This window comes from Motacilla alba, chromosome 7 (genome assembly GCF_015832195.1).
Source record: "Motacilla alba alba isolate MOTALB_02 chromosome 7, Motacilla_alba_V1.0_pri, whole genome shotgun sequence".
Taxonomy (NCBI): domain Eukaryota; kingdom Metazoa; phylum Chordata; class Aves; order Passeriformes; family Motacillidae; genus Motacilla; species Motacilla alba.
Genome location: NC_052022.1, coordinates 10,267,692 through 10,283,110, shown reverse-complemented (window position 1 = coordinate 10,283,110; position 15,419 = coordinate 10,267,692). Strand labels below are relative to the sequence as shown.

At 42.2% G+C, this 15,419-nt stretch overlaps 1 protein-coding gene across 1 annotated transcript in view; it reads right to left on the bottom strand.

The window, feature by feature from the left end:
• MYLK (myosin light chain kinase) overlaps positions 1–12,778 on the bottom strand; it is a 198,375-nt gene extending 185,597 nt beyond the window's left edge. The window contains exon 1 of the mRNA XM_038142902.1: positions 12,467–12,778. Coding sequence (XP_037998830.1) covers positions 12,467–12,629 — 163 coding nt within the window. The 5' untranslated portion in view covers positions 12,630–12,778. The remainder of the gene's footprint in view (positions 1–12,466) is intronic.
• Positions 12,779–15,419: the final 2,641 nt, after the last annotated feature.

The window sequence follows — 15,419 nt, the reverse complement described above, 5'->3', positions numbered from 1 at the left end:
CTCATGGGTACATTTGCATTTCTAAGTGACTATTTTGGGTTTGTTTCTGGTACATTTAATAAATCTAGGCTAAGCCTGCATTAAAGGTAATGCAACCATGTTCACTCACAAGTTTTATTCAGTAAACTCCTAAACTGATTTTAGTTAGACTAAGACAACTTTGCATTCAGACATAGAAACAGAAGATTCATCTTTCTTACCTTTATCCAGGCTTTACAGAAGTCTTTTCAAACTCCTTCTCTGATACTCCTTTGTAAAGTGTTTTGAAACCTAGTGATGAAAGTATTAAGGACTCTGTATTTGACCATACCAATCATGAAATATTCTAGTAGAGATCCTGCAAAGAATCCAAATTAAGGAACATATTGTACAGTTAAAAATTATTTGAAAGCAATGAACTATCCTGTTGAAATTATTGATATCTAAATATCAAACAAGTGAAATCTGGCTGCAGTAGCTATATAAACCTGCCAATCCATCTGCAACGTGGAAGATGGTCTCTAGATAACCATGAAAATCCTTCTGAAGCCTGACAGTGAGAACAATGCCACAGCTAAAGCCCTCCACAAAAGTCAAGGACCACAAAAGATCCTGACAGCCACATAAATTTCACTTGATAAGAAATCACTCAAGAGAATGGGTTAGTCAGATACAGGAGTGTAAGAAGTCTTCTGTATCATGAAGATCGGTCCCTCTCCATGACAAGCAACTGTTTCACTTAACATCATTCTCCTTGCATGTGTCACAATGAAGTGATGAGGCACAGGTTTTCACCACAGATGTTACTTCAGTCAGCTTTGATGAAGAAATTGCTCTGGACAATTTCACTTTGTTTTTTTGGGTTTTTTTTTTTTTTTTTTCAATAACTATAGAAATATAGAACTCTGCTTCATTATTTAACTCATCATAGGATGGGGAACTCCAGCAATTCATCGCTAAAGTCATCACCCAGAGATAGCATATACATTTCCAACAGCTTTCTGGTCCTGGAAGAAATGTACCAGGCTTGAATCCAAGAGTTTCAACAACAAAGCACAGACACACAGCTAGATTTGAAGCAAGATGGGTCCAGCACTCACAGGTTAAGTAAAGGCTCAAAAATATGAACTCTGCAAATGTATGTGTTTCCATTTACAGAATGCTAGACATTCTGCAATTAGCAGGGGACAGGGTGTGCCGCATAAAAAAAAAAATTAAAAAACCACAAACACTTTAATCCTGTGGTCAGGGTAAAGAGAAGACAGTACCTACATTTATTCACGTACCTAGGTATTGTTGATTAATATTAGCTTCAACTAGCCATGCACTATTAATCAGCAATAATTTGTTTGCATATTCTGTTTCAATGCTGGATTGCATCTGTACAAGCAGTCCTTCAAAGTGCATCTGTAGAGAGTAAACACCTGTGCTCCTCCTTTAAATGCATACACATGTTTTATGGAATATGGACAATCCTCCAGTAATTGCACAGGAATGAATATAAACACACTTGAGCTCTTGTAAACATGTCCACAGAGACTTCTCATATAACCACAGTGTTCTCCTTCAGGTTTTCTTTCATGTCTGCAAAACTGGAAAAGCAGGGCTATCTTCCTGTTGAATGTTTCAACTGTGTAGGTTTTGAATTTTATATATAATTTAGTTCAGGATTTCAGAAGTGTAAAGTTTTCATCACTGCACATACTGTATGCATGCAAAAGGTAATAAAATATCCAGCTCCATTAGCACCAAACAGTTTCATGCAAAGCTTGTGCCCTTCAGTTTTGATAGATGGCTTCCAGAGAGTATTACAATATTAATAGGTGCTGTACACCAAGAACAAACAAGGATGTTCAGAAATACTCAGTACTAGCCCCTGTGCAAAAGAAAGGGAGGATATAATATCTTTTTTTCTAGATTCATATACAGCTTTCCAGTGGAAAAGAAACTTCTAACTTTCATCCAAACCAGAGAAAATTATAAAGGCTACTTGTTAAGTAACAGAAAGAACGCCCTGATGTAAGGGTCATCAAACAAAACCTATGTACAGTTATTTAATTTTAGGAAAGGGAATAGTGTAAAGATGTCAAAAAAGAAAAAAAAAAAGCGAACACTCAAAAGGAGCAGTTCAAAAAGCAGGAAGACTCAGGGAGAGTTAGGAGAGTATTGCAGGGCATAGGTCAGCTCATAGAAAATGGATTGTATAAGTACAGACAGGGGAGCCCATAAAACATGGCAAGTAAAATGTAAGCAGGAAATTAAAAAGGCTAAAAGACAATCCAAAAACTGCCTGCAAACAAAGATGACCGTGCTAGTAAACAGCTCTTGAAATACATCAAGGACAGGAAACTAGCTAGGAAAAGCAGTCCAGCTGCTGGATGACAAAGGTGTATAAAGCACAGATAGGGATGATACAGTTGTAGCAGAGAAGCTCAGGGAATTCTTTACATCAGCCTTTACTGATGAAATCTTTGGGGAGATTTCCACATCCAATGCACTCTCTGTTGCAAATCTGGTAGAGGAACCAAACCAATCTGAAGTAAAATCAGGAAATACCAGACCGAACAAGGAAGCTAGATGTTAATAAAGCACTGAGACAAAACAATTTTCACACAAGTTCTGAAGAAACTCAAATATGAATTCACAGACCACTAGCCAAGGTATGTAAGCCAGAGCTACAGAGAGTCTCTGTGCTTGAGAATCACAGATCCTGCCTGCATAACTTCCAGCTGCAGGAAGGGCTGTGTAGGGAACCTGGAAACCACAATCTGGCAAGTCTGAATTCATTGAAGTAGGAGAGTGAACATTAGAAAGAGTAATGCTTCACAGGCTTTTTAAGATGGAGAGAAATCAGCAATTCCTGGGATCAGTGCTGGGACTGGTGTTACTCAGCATGTTTATAAATAACAAAATTAAATGATTGAGGAAAATGTTGGCAGATAGGCTTTGGTGTAGTAATTCCTCAAGGCAGTATCAATACTAAACATTCCGACTTGGAAGCCAGAGCCATCCTTGACAGTCCTCTGAAGCCCTCATCGGTTCAGTGTTCAATAGCAGTCAAAAAAAAGCCAGCAACATCATTGGAATCCTCAGAAAAAAGAGGAAGGCAGGACATTTCTGCCACTCCTCACAGCCTGAGTGCTCCCACAACTTTAGTACTGTGATCTGCTCTCCACATACTAAGGAGGACATTACCAAGCTGTCAAAAAGGGCAACCAGATGGAAACGGAGCTACTAAAAAGGCTGGGAGTCCTCAGTTCAGAAAGAAGGCACACATAGTGGATATGACCAGGTATAAAAAAAAACTCATGGGCTACTAAATGCACAACAGTTGTTTGCCCAACCTACAAAACAAGAACAAGGCAGTACTCACTGCAACCAACTCATTTAAATAGAAAGGACATTTTATCCAGCAGGTTACAAGCTTCTGGAACTTGCTGTCACGCAAGACTCTGAAGGCAAAGGATGTTCATGGGTTCAAAAAGGGATTAAACAAACTCTAGTCAACAGGTCCATAAATAGACACTTAAACGACTAAACAGGTACATATCCTCTAATATCCTTAAGAGAAGAGCTGTGGAAACTGGAGATGTGTGGAGAGAAATGGATTTCAAGAAACAGCTGTTGGAGGCTCTGCTGTTAACTTGTCAGACACAACAGTGGGCTAACTGGAACACTCAGGCAGTTCTAAAGTTATTAATTTTTTAGGTCAACATAGTGTTGCAAACATCACACTACTTCCTGAAGATAAGCAATGATCCCAACAACAGAGCAAGGTGATAGAAAGCAAACATATTCATTCCACCTCATGACAGGGGTGAGAATGGGACAGGGACAGATACAACCAGCAAAGAAAAGGAAATGAAACAATTTAGACCAGTTACAGGTGCCAGAACTTCTCTTATAACACCCTTTCCCTAAAAACACCTTGAACATCTGTAGACACAGTACAGTAAGTAATTATTTTGCCCACACAATTTAATTTTTAATTCATCAAAGTTTCATTTTAGAAGCATTTTAAAATTAACACCATCTTTGAAGATGGTAAGTTATTTATAACTCTAAAAATGTAATCAGCAAGGCTGTATTTCCTGTCTTGTAAGTGAAATATAAGCTTGGACAAAAGAAAAGAAAAAACCTCACAAGAAATGCAATTACAGCAAGCTTGTTTTCAAGACAATAAGTCCTTTGTTTTGATGTTCAATTTATTTCATTATCTTGTTACTCATACATTTTTTAAAATATTTTTGTTTGGCCCTTCAGGAAAAATTTTCTATATACACAGATAAACTAACCAAGTTTCACAAAGTTCTCTTGTTCCTGTCCACGGCACAATCTGTCTCAAAACCTTACACTTGTAAGAAAACCACCTAGAAAGGACCTAGCACTGCAAGCTCATCACAGAAATCACAAAAGGCATGAACAGACATGAAACATCATGCATTTTTCTTCTCTGCAATTTAGTGAGTAGGCTTGTTACTACAGTCCCCTACTCCGATATCAATAGCCACACATTACTAATGCAATATACCTGTATTATAGGTGTATGTGCATGTAACAAACCCACAGAATCCTGCAGTGCTCATGAACTGCAGTGCTCATGACCAGCAAATTCAAAGAAGGTTACCTCAGTTGTCCAGCAAAGTACAATATAATATAAAATCAATGTAACAACAATGTTAAAACTTATTTACACATTTAGGTTTACTTTTTCCCTCTGAGACAAAGCAAAAAGTAAAAAAGTGGTAAAGCATTTGCAGTTAGAGGATCCTGCATTAAGGTCAATAGCACACATGGAGAATGGAACAAGGCCCACATTATTTTACCTGAAGAATTATCTGACCACGTCCGACTGTCCTTGCTGGTGAGGTGTCTGCAAGTCCTTATTTTTGTAACCTCATTTTCTGGCTGTCACTGTGGTCCAGTCAGGAAGCGAGCCCCCCCTTCTGCTCAGGCTAACCAGGGCCACATCAACATCCACAGCTATAGCTTGGAAATACCTTGGAAAAGGAATATAACTGAGCTCTGTGTCAGGGAAGAACTAAATCGATTGAATGGGAACTCAACATTTTCTTGTCAACTGAGGTGAACCTGATAATGGCACAATTTCAGGTAAAGTGAAGGAACAATGCTTCTGCTGACTGAGTTTGGAAGCATTTTAAGAAAACACACATGAAACTGACTTTTACTCTGCACAAGATGGGATTATTTGATCAATAAGTACCCCGGTGTTCAGGCAGATTTTAGCACGTAGCTTGAGCAAAATTCCCCTTCGGTCGCAGCAAACCTTGGTCCCACAGGCCGGGGCTGAGGTGAAATGGCGGGAAGCGCTTCGAAGGCAGCATGGCAGGAGGTCAGGCCTGCACAGCACCGCGCCCGCCCCTCACCGTGAGGGGATTCCCTCCTGGATACCCACTGCCGTTCCACAGACACACCTTCAGGCACATCCCTGAGCAGGGCTGAGGGACAGAATGCAAATCCTGCCCCTCCCTTGGGAATGCTGCAGCTCAAGACTTCCCAAACCCACGGCCTCTTCCATTCAAATGCGCTCACTCTACTCGCAAGCACAGACACTTTCACAGCAACATGAAAAACTGCTGTGCTGCAAAGGAACAGGAAAGTGAGTGGGAAGAAGAAAGGGAAAAGTAGGAGAAAATAAAACAAACCTTCTTTCACCACTCCCCTGTCTGTGAGAAAGAGGCAGCCAGAATGCACAGACTCACAAGCCAAGAGCTCTTCTTAAAAAACCTGCAGGATGCATGCTCAGATATTTGCCTGCCTCTTTATATAGAGTTCAGTTAGCACTAAATGCCTCCAGCTGGTCTCAAGTTACAGCCAGGGGAAGTAGTACCATAAAATTCCTCATAGCCACCCAAACCATTACTCTTGTATTTTTTTCCATGTGGGGTCATCACACCCCCTCTGGAAAGCTTAGAGGTATGATACCACTGCAGGCCTCTTCAGAGAGAGCCTGACAATGGTGTATTATGAGGCTTGTTGTAACATCCTTTCAAAATTCTTAAGGTCCAGTGGTTTAGAGAAGAGGGTCTTTTGTGTCTGCTGTCAGTTCCAGGAAGCTCCTGTCACTGGCATGGAGACTGCATATGGAAAAGAGCTGCTAAATAGACCAGTTAAAAGAATATAGGCCCAGTTTTGCTCCCACGTCACTGAAAACCATGAATGCTGCAACCCTGTTGAGGTCAGAGGAACTGCACTGCTGTGATGTTGGGGGTGAGACACCAGCTGTTGTTTCCAAGCCAGGGCTCCCTCTGCGATGTTCTCTCAGGCTCTGCCCATGATACACCCCCGAGGCCACCACGACCACAATGTCAGCTCTGAAAACAGCAGCAGCAGCCTGTGCTACACAGCCTAACCCACAACAGCTCTGCTGTAAACTTGCACAGAACAGAAGAGGTTTCTCACCTCCAAAACCAGGCTGGATTTGAACTAGTGATGAGTCAGTAACGCTTTCAGACACAAAGCACTGACTTAATACCTTCTTCTTCACCAAAGGAAAGGAAAGTTTATGATCCTAAAAGGTCTGAGGTAAATAGCCTAAATAAAGCAGCCCATTCTTGACAAATTTCTCTTTCCTGTGTATTTTAAACACAACTTGCTTATTACTTTTGGTTTCTAACTTTCCTTTTGATACAATCAACAGTGTAAGAACATACAGTGTATGTCTAACCTGGACTTTGTGAGTGCTTTGTACAGAACATGCCCTGATACTTCATTCTTTTCATCCAGTCAGACTTAATCTTTGTCCAGGAGAGATGGTCAGTATTTTGGTTCTGAGGGTTTTTTAAATTCTTTTAAATTAAATTGATTCCAATTACATGACATAAAACATGTGAATGAAAAAACCCTTTACTTCAGTATTTAACAAACTGTTTGCACTATTATAAAGAATTAATGGAATTATTATATATGTCTTCCATTAGGAGACAAGCAATTTCTTAATAGTCAACACTGCCAAAAATATTAGGCAACTACATGCATTTTATAATGGAGTATTAAAGCAGGCATCCTGGTTACTATTTGCACTGCACATTCACATAGTAAACTAAATTGTGACTATCATTTAGAAGATATGGAAAATTCACAGCTCTGTCTCACCTTGTTTGCCTATTGTTTTGCACCGGAAATCTTCATCAGTTTGTAGAATTTAGAGAAAGCAACATCACCTTGAAATCAAGTGCAACAATGCCCTGCTCGGAATACAGAGCTCGGGGCTCTAGTTCCTCTGGCCCATGCTGCCTGCAAAACACAGCTCTCAGAGGCCCCTGCAGCAAACAGGAAACTTGCAGTACTTCCAGGCAGATAAGAAAAGCTAAAACTGGGATCCTTTTATTATTTGGAATATCTCAGAGTGCCTGTGCCATAGAGACTACCACTGTGTCTCCCAAATCCTCTTTGTAACAGTATTTGCAGCTTGGTCCTTGGTCTCCCCATTACTCACTCATCCTTTAACATTTTGTTGAGGTTAACAATCAGGATAGTGATTTTTGCTGCTTAGCAGTGGTTCCCACTGAAAGCTGGATTACACTGGTTTAAACAGTATATAAAAGGTCTCTGGGTGAAACTACAGGCTTGGTGATCAGATTATCCTTCACTACACAGTTCCAGTATCCTTTTTGGGTACATTTCTTTTGTCTAGATACCATCCAGAGTAGTATTTGCCACTCTGCAAATACCTCCAAAGGATTGCTGCAGAATAACAGAAAAAAAAAAAGCAGTAAAACTCAAAATAATGATTTTAACCTGCTGTGCAATAATTAGAAATAAAATGCAGTAAGTGTGTAAAACAGCACATGCCATCACTCATTTTCTTCAGCCAGGTTGTCCGTGGGCTCTCAGCAGTTTATCACATTTCACAAGAAGCAGCAAGTGATGCACGGGACTGGCAAATAGGGCAAGTAATTTCTTCTCCCACAGGTGAGATCTTCTACTTTCACACAGAACGTGTGGTCTGTTTGAACCATTTTCTGATGAAGAAAATAACTGAAAACATCCCTCTGTGACAATTATATATCCTGTGACACACTGGCACATCACAAGCCCTAAAAATGCCTTTGGTACCATGGAACCTATGCATAAAAAACAGCACTTCAGTCTGAAGAATTAATATGCTGTCAGCTGGTCGTGTTTTGGCAAGTGAGTGAATTTAATCCAATTACAGCAAAGGTGATGAGGTCAAGCTGCCTCCCAGTAAAGAATCACCAGAAAGACGATCCTCAAAACAGAAGACACTGCAGCTTGCTAGACATGCTGCAGTGAAGTTTTGCAATGCTCAGACTTGTTATAACAAAGGTAAGTGCCAAGAAACTGCTCAGTGCCAGCAAACAGAAGAGGAAAGGGATTCAGCAAGAACACACTTTGTAAAGCACACTGTAATCCTAAGCACTTAATTGCCTTTGGCAAGAGCTGCATCCCATTGCTCTCTCAGAAGTCGTTTTATCTGCAACTCGATGCTCACAGCTACAGGGATGAATGGAGTGGGGGAGGAGAAGGAACTGGGGGAGCTAATGAGAGAACTACAGTTACCAGTCTGTCTTTGATGAACTACCAAAGCAAAATATAAAAAATTACTGGTATGTGCAAAGCTTGATCTGCATATCCGATGACACTCAGAGAAGCAAATGAAACCAACTCACCTCCAGGCCCTTTAAATCACCTAGAGAGGCAGACAAATTTGTTGTAGAGCTACACACCTGTGTTTATACTTTAGCATTTACATATGTCTAGCCTCACTTTCAGTCATTCTCACTGAACCCATATATAGGTCAGTGTGAATTTGAAGGTGTAGCCAGTTTGTTTCTTTTCCCTGCTTGTAATGCAGCATTCACAAATATTTTACAATATGTTAACCCAAACTCATTGTTCCCATATAAATGGAAGACTTAAAAGTAAATAATGCACCAAGCCACTTTAATTAAATAAGGAGTTTGGAGGAGGAGTTTCTGCAGACCCTTTTAAATCTTAAAGCCTGCCAACTGGATGAACAAAAGGTAGATTAGGCTCACATGATAAATCCCAGCAAACCTGAAAAGCCTTTGTTAATAAGTCACTAAGGGAATTTTTCTTTTTCCCCTAGAATTTCTGCTCACCAGAAGTGAGAGTTAAGATTATTCAAGCAGGTTTGCTTCCCAGCAGCATTAAATGGGTATATGCCTCATGGAGCTCTAATCTCCTCATTTCTATAGAGCTCAATTCTCCTTTCATTCCTACTAAAGCAGAACTAGTTATTCCTAGCTTTTATATAAGGAGCAGCTGCTGAAAGTTCAGGGGCAAAAAAAGTTTATGAAATTAGTTAAGATTCCCACGAAAACTAAACTGGAATTCTATATCCGCTTCAACAGCAACAACAACAACAGGAATATAAATGTATTTTCATTTCACTTTGGCATTTCTTTCATGTAGCAGGTTGCTAATGAGCCTTTCAAGTTTCTATTCATAAGTTAGTGTTCAGTAGCTTGTTCACAGAGCCAAATGACATGTTAGTCTGGCAATTAGTTTACTCTTCTGTCTGTAGAGAGGCATAATGAAAACATTATTAGAGACAGACCTTGCTCTAGCACACTCCATGGACCCCATACAATTTCTCAGAAAAGACACAGATTTCAGCAAAACCCATACTGTAAAAGACACAGATTTGAGTAAAATCCAGACAACGTGGATGACATTTAAAATTGTGCTAAATTAAAAAAAAAAAACAACTCCAGAGTCCATCCTACCTGGAACCATCTGGCTTCACTGATGAATCCTTTTCAGCACTATAGATTAATCATATCTTTTGTGCATCCAGTGCTGAAATCCAAACAACATATGTAGCCCTAATGCACATCATGGAAGCATTCCCATCAGTGGGATGAAGGCAGCTGTACAAATCTTGCTAAGATCCTGTTTGGTATAGTGGATGCCACAGAAAAAGTGAAAAAGTCTACTGCAACAGGTGCAGCAAGGTGTTTCTAGAGCCATGAGAGAAAGGATCACCTAACCTTCCATGGGAGGTCATAAAAAACCCAGAGTAATTTAGCATCAAAGAGAGAAAACTGTGTAATCAGCAAAGGGAAGAAAAAAATTAGCTTCCTTACTCCTGACTCATACCTGTGGAATAAAGTTTGAAAAAGCTATTGAGTACAGCTCTGAACACAGCGAAAGCAAACAACCACAGCATGTTTTATTATGTACTTGACAAGTTTATGAATGAAAGGAGATGAGTCTGTCTGCAAAACCAGGATCACTTCCAGCCCATGCTCAGACCTGAATTCAAACTACCCAGAAGAGTCCAACAGCCACAGACTGTGGCTACCAGCTCTCCAGAGTCTAACCAGAAACTTCAGCCATCTCCTTACACGGCTCTCAAATAGAGCTTCTGAGCACATTTCTGGATTTAGACATCCACAGCTTTAAGGCGCAGCATTTGGAGCAGCTCTGAGCTCTATTTACATCTGCATTTTGTTTTAGGAGGGCTCTGAAAGTAATTTGTAGCTGTTAGTTTATAGTGTTTCTAAGTACAGTGTATTTGGCCTGCATAAGGATATTGGTATGGATTTTGATTGACTGTAAAAATCAGATCATTGCCCAGAGGAAGTCCTAATGAACTTAAAGGAGGAGCAGGGAGAACAGAGAACATGAAACAGACCAAAAACTGGTGAAAAATTATGCGTCTCTTACATTTAACCTAAGCCAATGGCAATATGTAATCTCATCTTATTTCAGACTTTCTAAATTCCCTTTCAGGATTATACAAGCAAACCAACAGAACTTTACTGAATTATTTCCTTCATTCTCCTTTGCACCATGCAGCAGGGCAACTAAAGCTATGGACACATGCTTGCAACAGCAGAGTATCTGATTTATAACTTTCTTTACAGCAGACCTTTTAAGACTTCCCTACAAGACCAATAAAAATGGGGTCAGTGCCATTAACTGGTGTGAGCCTCCCACGTTTATATAAAATTCTAGCTGCAATGTTTATTAAACCAGGCATTTCCTTTCTGCTCATGTCCATCTAAAAAGGTTAAATGCCAGTACAAGGTCACACACCAGCACAGGACATCCTGCCTATCATTCTAGTGGCTGGTCCTCTGGTAGCAAATATTCTCCTACTACAACCAACAATATCACTTCAGTTACTTCTGGAGTTAAAACATTTGTCCTGTAGCATTCATTTGTAAAAGGCTAAGATGGGTGTAACATTAGTGTACTATGAAAATGTGTTATTATGAGCACTTTGTTACAAACTGCAGAGCACACAGTGACCAGCTACAGAAGAATAGTATCACTTAAGGAAACAGAAAATACTGGAGATGTGCCAGATGAAAATTAAATATTCAGTTATTAGTAAATATAATATTTTGGTTTAAAAACAGAAGGCTCCTAGAACCTAGTTCCAGAAACATCTTAGCAAACATACAGTTGCACAGGAAGACACATATCATATTCTGCAAATAACAATGCAAGTCATTAGCAAAATAAATTAAGATAAAGATGTGTGCAGGAAGTAGGAGAAAGATAGTAATTCTCTTAGGGATTTAAAATGACAGAGAAATTACTATTTCTCTTACAGCTCCACTGACAGAAAAGGCATTTCCAGCACTCCACAAAGAGGTAGCATAATTTTGTAGAGTCTTAGTGAGGAACACACCTTCTGCATATCATGTAACTCCACACTCATACCCTCCAAATCCCTTAGAAGAAGGGTGTGGAATCAGGTATTTGCACTTATCCTCTCAGCCATTCCCTTTGTAGGGAGAATAATGCAGCCTTCAATACACTTTTGATTCCACTTCCTGACTCTAGGAGTATTCCTGTGGATTTACTTTGCAGAAGACAAGACTAAGGGAAAAAGTGTAAATCTTTAAAGTGTAAGAGGGAACGATCCCCTGTCTTTTCATCCCTGGTCTCCAGCCCCTGCTAGTCTGCCATGCCACTCCCTTCCAGCCCGAGTGCAGGGAGCAGTGCCAGGCCAGAGTCCAGATGTGCACATACAGGAAAGAGGATTAAAAGGCAAAGAATCCCCAAAAACATATTGCTCCATAGCGTAGCTCCATAGAAGGCAGCCTGCAGAGAAGTGATTTCACCGCCTCTGCCAAGTTAATGATTTTAAACATTCATCTCCATCCCCCATCCTCAAGCAGGATGTTTAAGTGGTGTCACCAGGATTTATTCTTCTCTGAGACTAAGCATGTTGTGCAACATGATACAAATTACTTTAAGAACAGCAGAAGTTAAAAAAAAAATCCCAGTACATGCATTTTGTCTGAAACATTAAAGATGTAGATGTGTAGTGAAGGAATGTTGCTACATGTGCCTCCACATATGCATCTCTATATTTGAAAGGCTCAGGAGGCCAAGAGAGAGCCAGAGAGATTAGCCTTACAGCCGAGCCTATAAATGCTTCATCTTAGAAATCCTTTGCTACCTGCCAGTAGAGAACAATAAAACTGTAAAAAATCATACATAAAAGATGACAAGTACTTACTACCAGGTTTGCTTGCTCTGGGATTAATGCACTCCGGGACGGGAGCCGTAGGTGAGCTCTCCTCCCTGCCGTAGCCCAGCTGACCCTCTCGCCGGGGAAGGGACGGCAGCTGGGCTGAGACACCCGCAGCAACCCCGCGGCTCCGGTGCTCCAAGCCCGGCATGTGCGCGCAGCCCGCGCCGCTGGGCTGGCTCGCTGCAGCGCCGCTACCTCGTCTCTCCGGAGAAGCAGGTTTCCCTCTTCTCCTCCTCCTCCTTCTCCGCCTACTTCACCTCCCCCTGCGGAGGATGCCGCGGTACCCCCACCCGTGCCCGCCCCCGGGCTTCCCTCCGCGTCCCGGGGCGCAGCCGGCAGGGAGAGCCCCACGGCTCCGGGGAGCGCCGCCGCAGCCGCCTCGCCCCGAGCTGCCCAGCCCTGGATCTGCGGCTCCGGCCGCAGCCCACCTGCCGCTCGGCCGGGCCGGGCCGGGCTGGGCCGGTCCGGGCTGGGCTGGGCTGCCCCGCGCACGACGGCGGCGAGGGAAGCGCGGAGCCCGCGGGGGAAGCGGTGCCCAGCGGCGATACCGCCTGCGGTGGGCGCGGCTGCCCTTCACTCCTTCCCGGTGGAGGCGGCCGGGGGTCCGGGGGGAGCCCAGCGAAGGGAGGGGCACGGCCGGCCCGGCCCAGCCCAGCTCGTGTGGAGCGGCTGCGGATGGGGCTGTGCAGATCTGGGTGCGAGGTGTATGGAGGAGTGTGTGGGGATGCGCATGGGTGCCCTATGAGCTGTGCGCTGCAGAGCCTGTGCGGATGTGAGAGTTACAGACCTTGTATCTATGGGGTGCATGTATGGGAAGTGTAGAGGAATGTGCTTATGGGCTCGCATGGGATGGGAATGAGGTACATATGGGAGATCTCAGTGTGTGTGTTCCGGAGGAACTGCATAGCTTGCATATAGGGGAGAGCACAGAGGATGTATGTGAAGGTTTGCATGGGACTGGGATAGGATGCCCTAGGGGTGTGTATGGGGAGTGTAGGGGTGCGTATGGAGCTGCAGCCCTGCCGTGCCGTGCCCCGATGCCAGCTACAGGGCATTCTCTCAGGCACACGGGGGCCTCGGGGCTGTCCCTGCCTGCCCCACCACCATGGGCCTGCCTAGGGCCCATGCTCTGGCACATCTGCCTAGGGATGTCCAAATCTGGGGCAAGGGATTTATTTTAATAAACCGTTTACAGTTAATTGTGTTAAGTGCTAAAGTAGTGTAGAAAGAATAGCAAATGCGAGATGGGGACAAGTTGAATCCTCTTCAGCAATAAGACCTTAGAACTGCTGTTTTATAATGTGGGGCTGGAGACCGTGAAGAGGAAAGGTACTATAATCACATACATTGCGAACTTAAAGCCTTTTTATCCTGATATTTTAACTTTTTTTTCATTTGCACATTTAAAAAACCCAATCAACTGCCTATTTGAAATGGACTTACAGCCAGATCATAAACATAATATGAGGACAGACATACAAAAAAGCCCAAGTTCTACGGATTAAGCTTTTCTGTCCTCTAATGTTCTTCTGTGCTGCAGATTGCTGCTAGGTGTGTTAATACATGGCTCTGAACTGCTACAGAAGAAGGAAAGTACAAGCAGTAGAAAACCTGCCTCCTCACCAGGCACTAAGATACTTTTAAGGGTGATGGAGCGAACCACAGCCCAGGCTACAATACTTTCTCTTCCTTCACTGTTTCATCTTAACAGCCATCAACTCAGAAAAATGGGGCCAAGATAAGCAAGTTACAGTAAAGCTGTTCTTGGCTGCAGTGATGTCAAGAGTTTTATATTTGCAGAGACCTCAAATGTTTTCCATTTTGATTCTGAGGTGAATTTTTCTGCCATTGATTGAGCACGTGTCCTGCAACCCAAGTAGGCTGTACATGGAGGCAGTGCAGGATGCTGCCTTTTCCTGGTGCATCATTCCTGATGCTTCTGTGAAGAATGAGAGCACTTACCAGCATGAGTCCATGAAAAGTTACAGCCATCACTTTTGGCTTTTTCAGGTGCAGTACCATGGGAGTGCACTGAGGGAAATTTGAGTTGCTAACTCTTCAGGAGGAGGCAGTGTTAGTTTTCTTTTTCCTAATTCCTTTAGATTGACTCTTAGGAGAACAGATGCCTTTGCTGTTTTAAAGGCTCTAGGACTTTGAAAATAGGTTAATAGAGACTTATTTATTTGTTTATTTTTATTTTGACCTGAATCACTGAAAAGGGAATCCTAAAGAAAAGTTATTCTATTGTCAGAGGTTCTGAGTACCTCAGTCCTCACTTGCTCCATTAAACCTCTCTCCCTGTTGGTTATATCCAGCTAGACTGATACTCGTGGGCTTTTTCCTTCTCACTGCATGGTTGTGGCAAATTCTGGATTGCCAAATGTTTTTCTCTTTAGCCCAAATCCACCACTGATCTTTGCTGACGTGCATGACTGTCTGTTTATAGTGGATTTCAGATGGCAGTGCATGCACAGAGAGTTCCACAGCTACACACCCATCAGCACATGAGCTGTTAAAAGCAAGATGCTTGTGGTATGAACACTTGTTTTCTGCAGATAAATGATTATTTGGCATTAGAATACAGAAAGTACATGAAAACCAAAGAGTCACACAGAGCCAGGGACAAGCTTGCTTCGACCTTCTCCATGGTCTGACTGAAGACTGTACTGCCAACACCTTCTTGAAAGGAGTTTTCTTCTCAACATATTTTAACTGTTAAGAAGATGCTGGTTTGCATCATGCTTGTGCTTTTCTGTGCTGATTTCTAGCCTAGACTTCATGAAACCTTTTTCTTGTAAATATTCTCATGTCTTACCAGTTGGGAATTGCTGCTCTAGACAATCTTGTAATAGCATCACCATCTCTGCTTTCAATTTAAAATGATTGCTCAGGCTTTAAACACTCACAAAGAACAAGGCCCAGTGTTGCCAGTGAACCC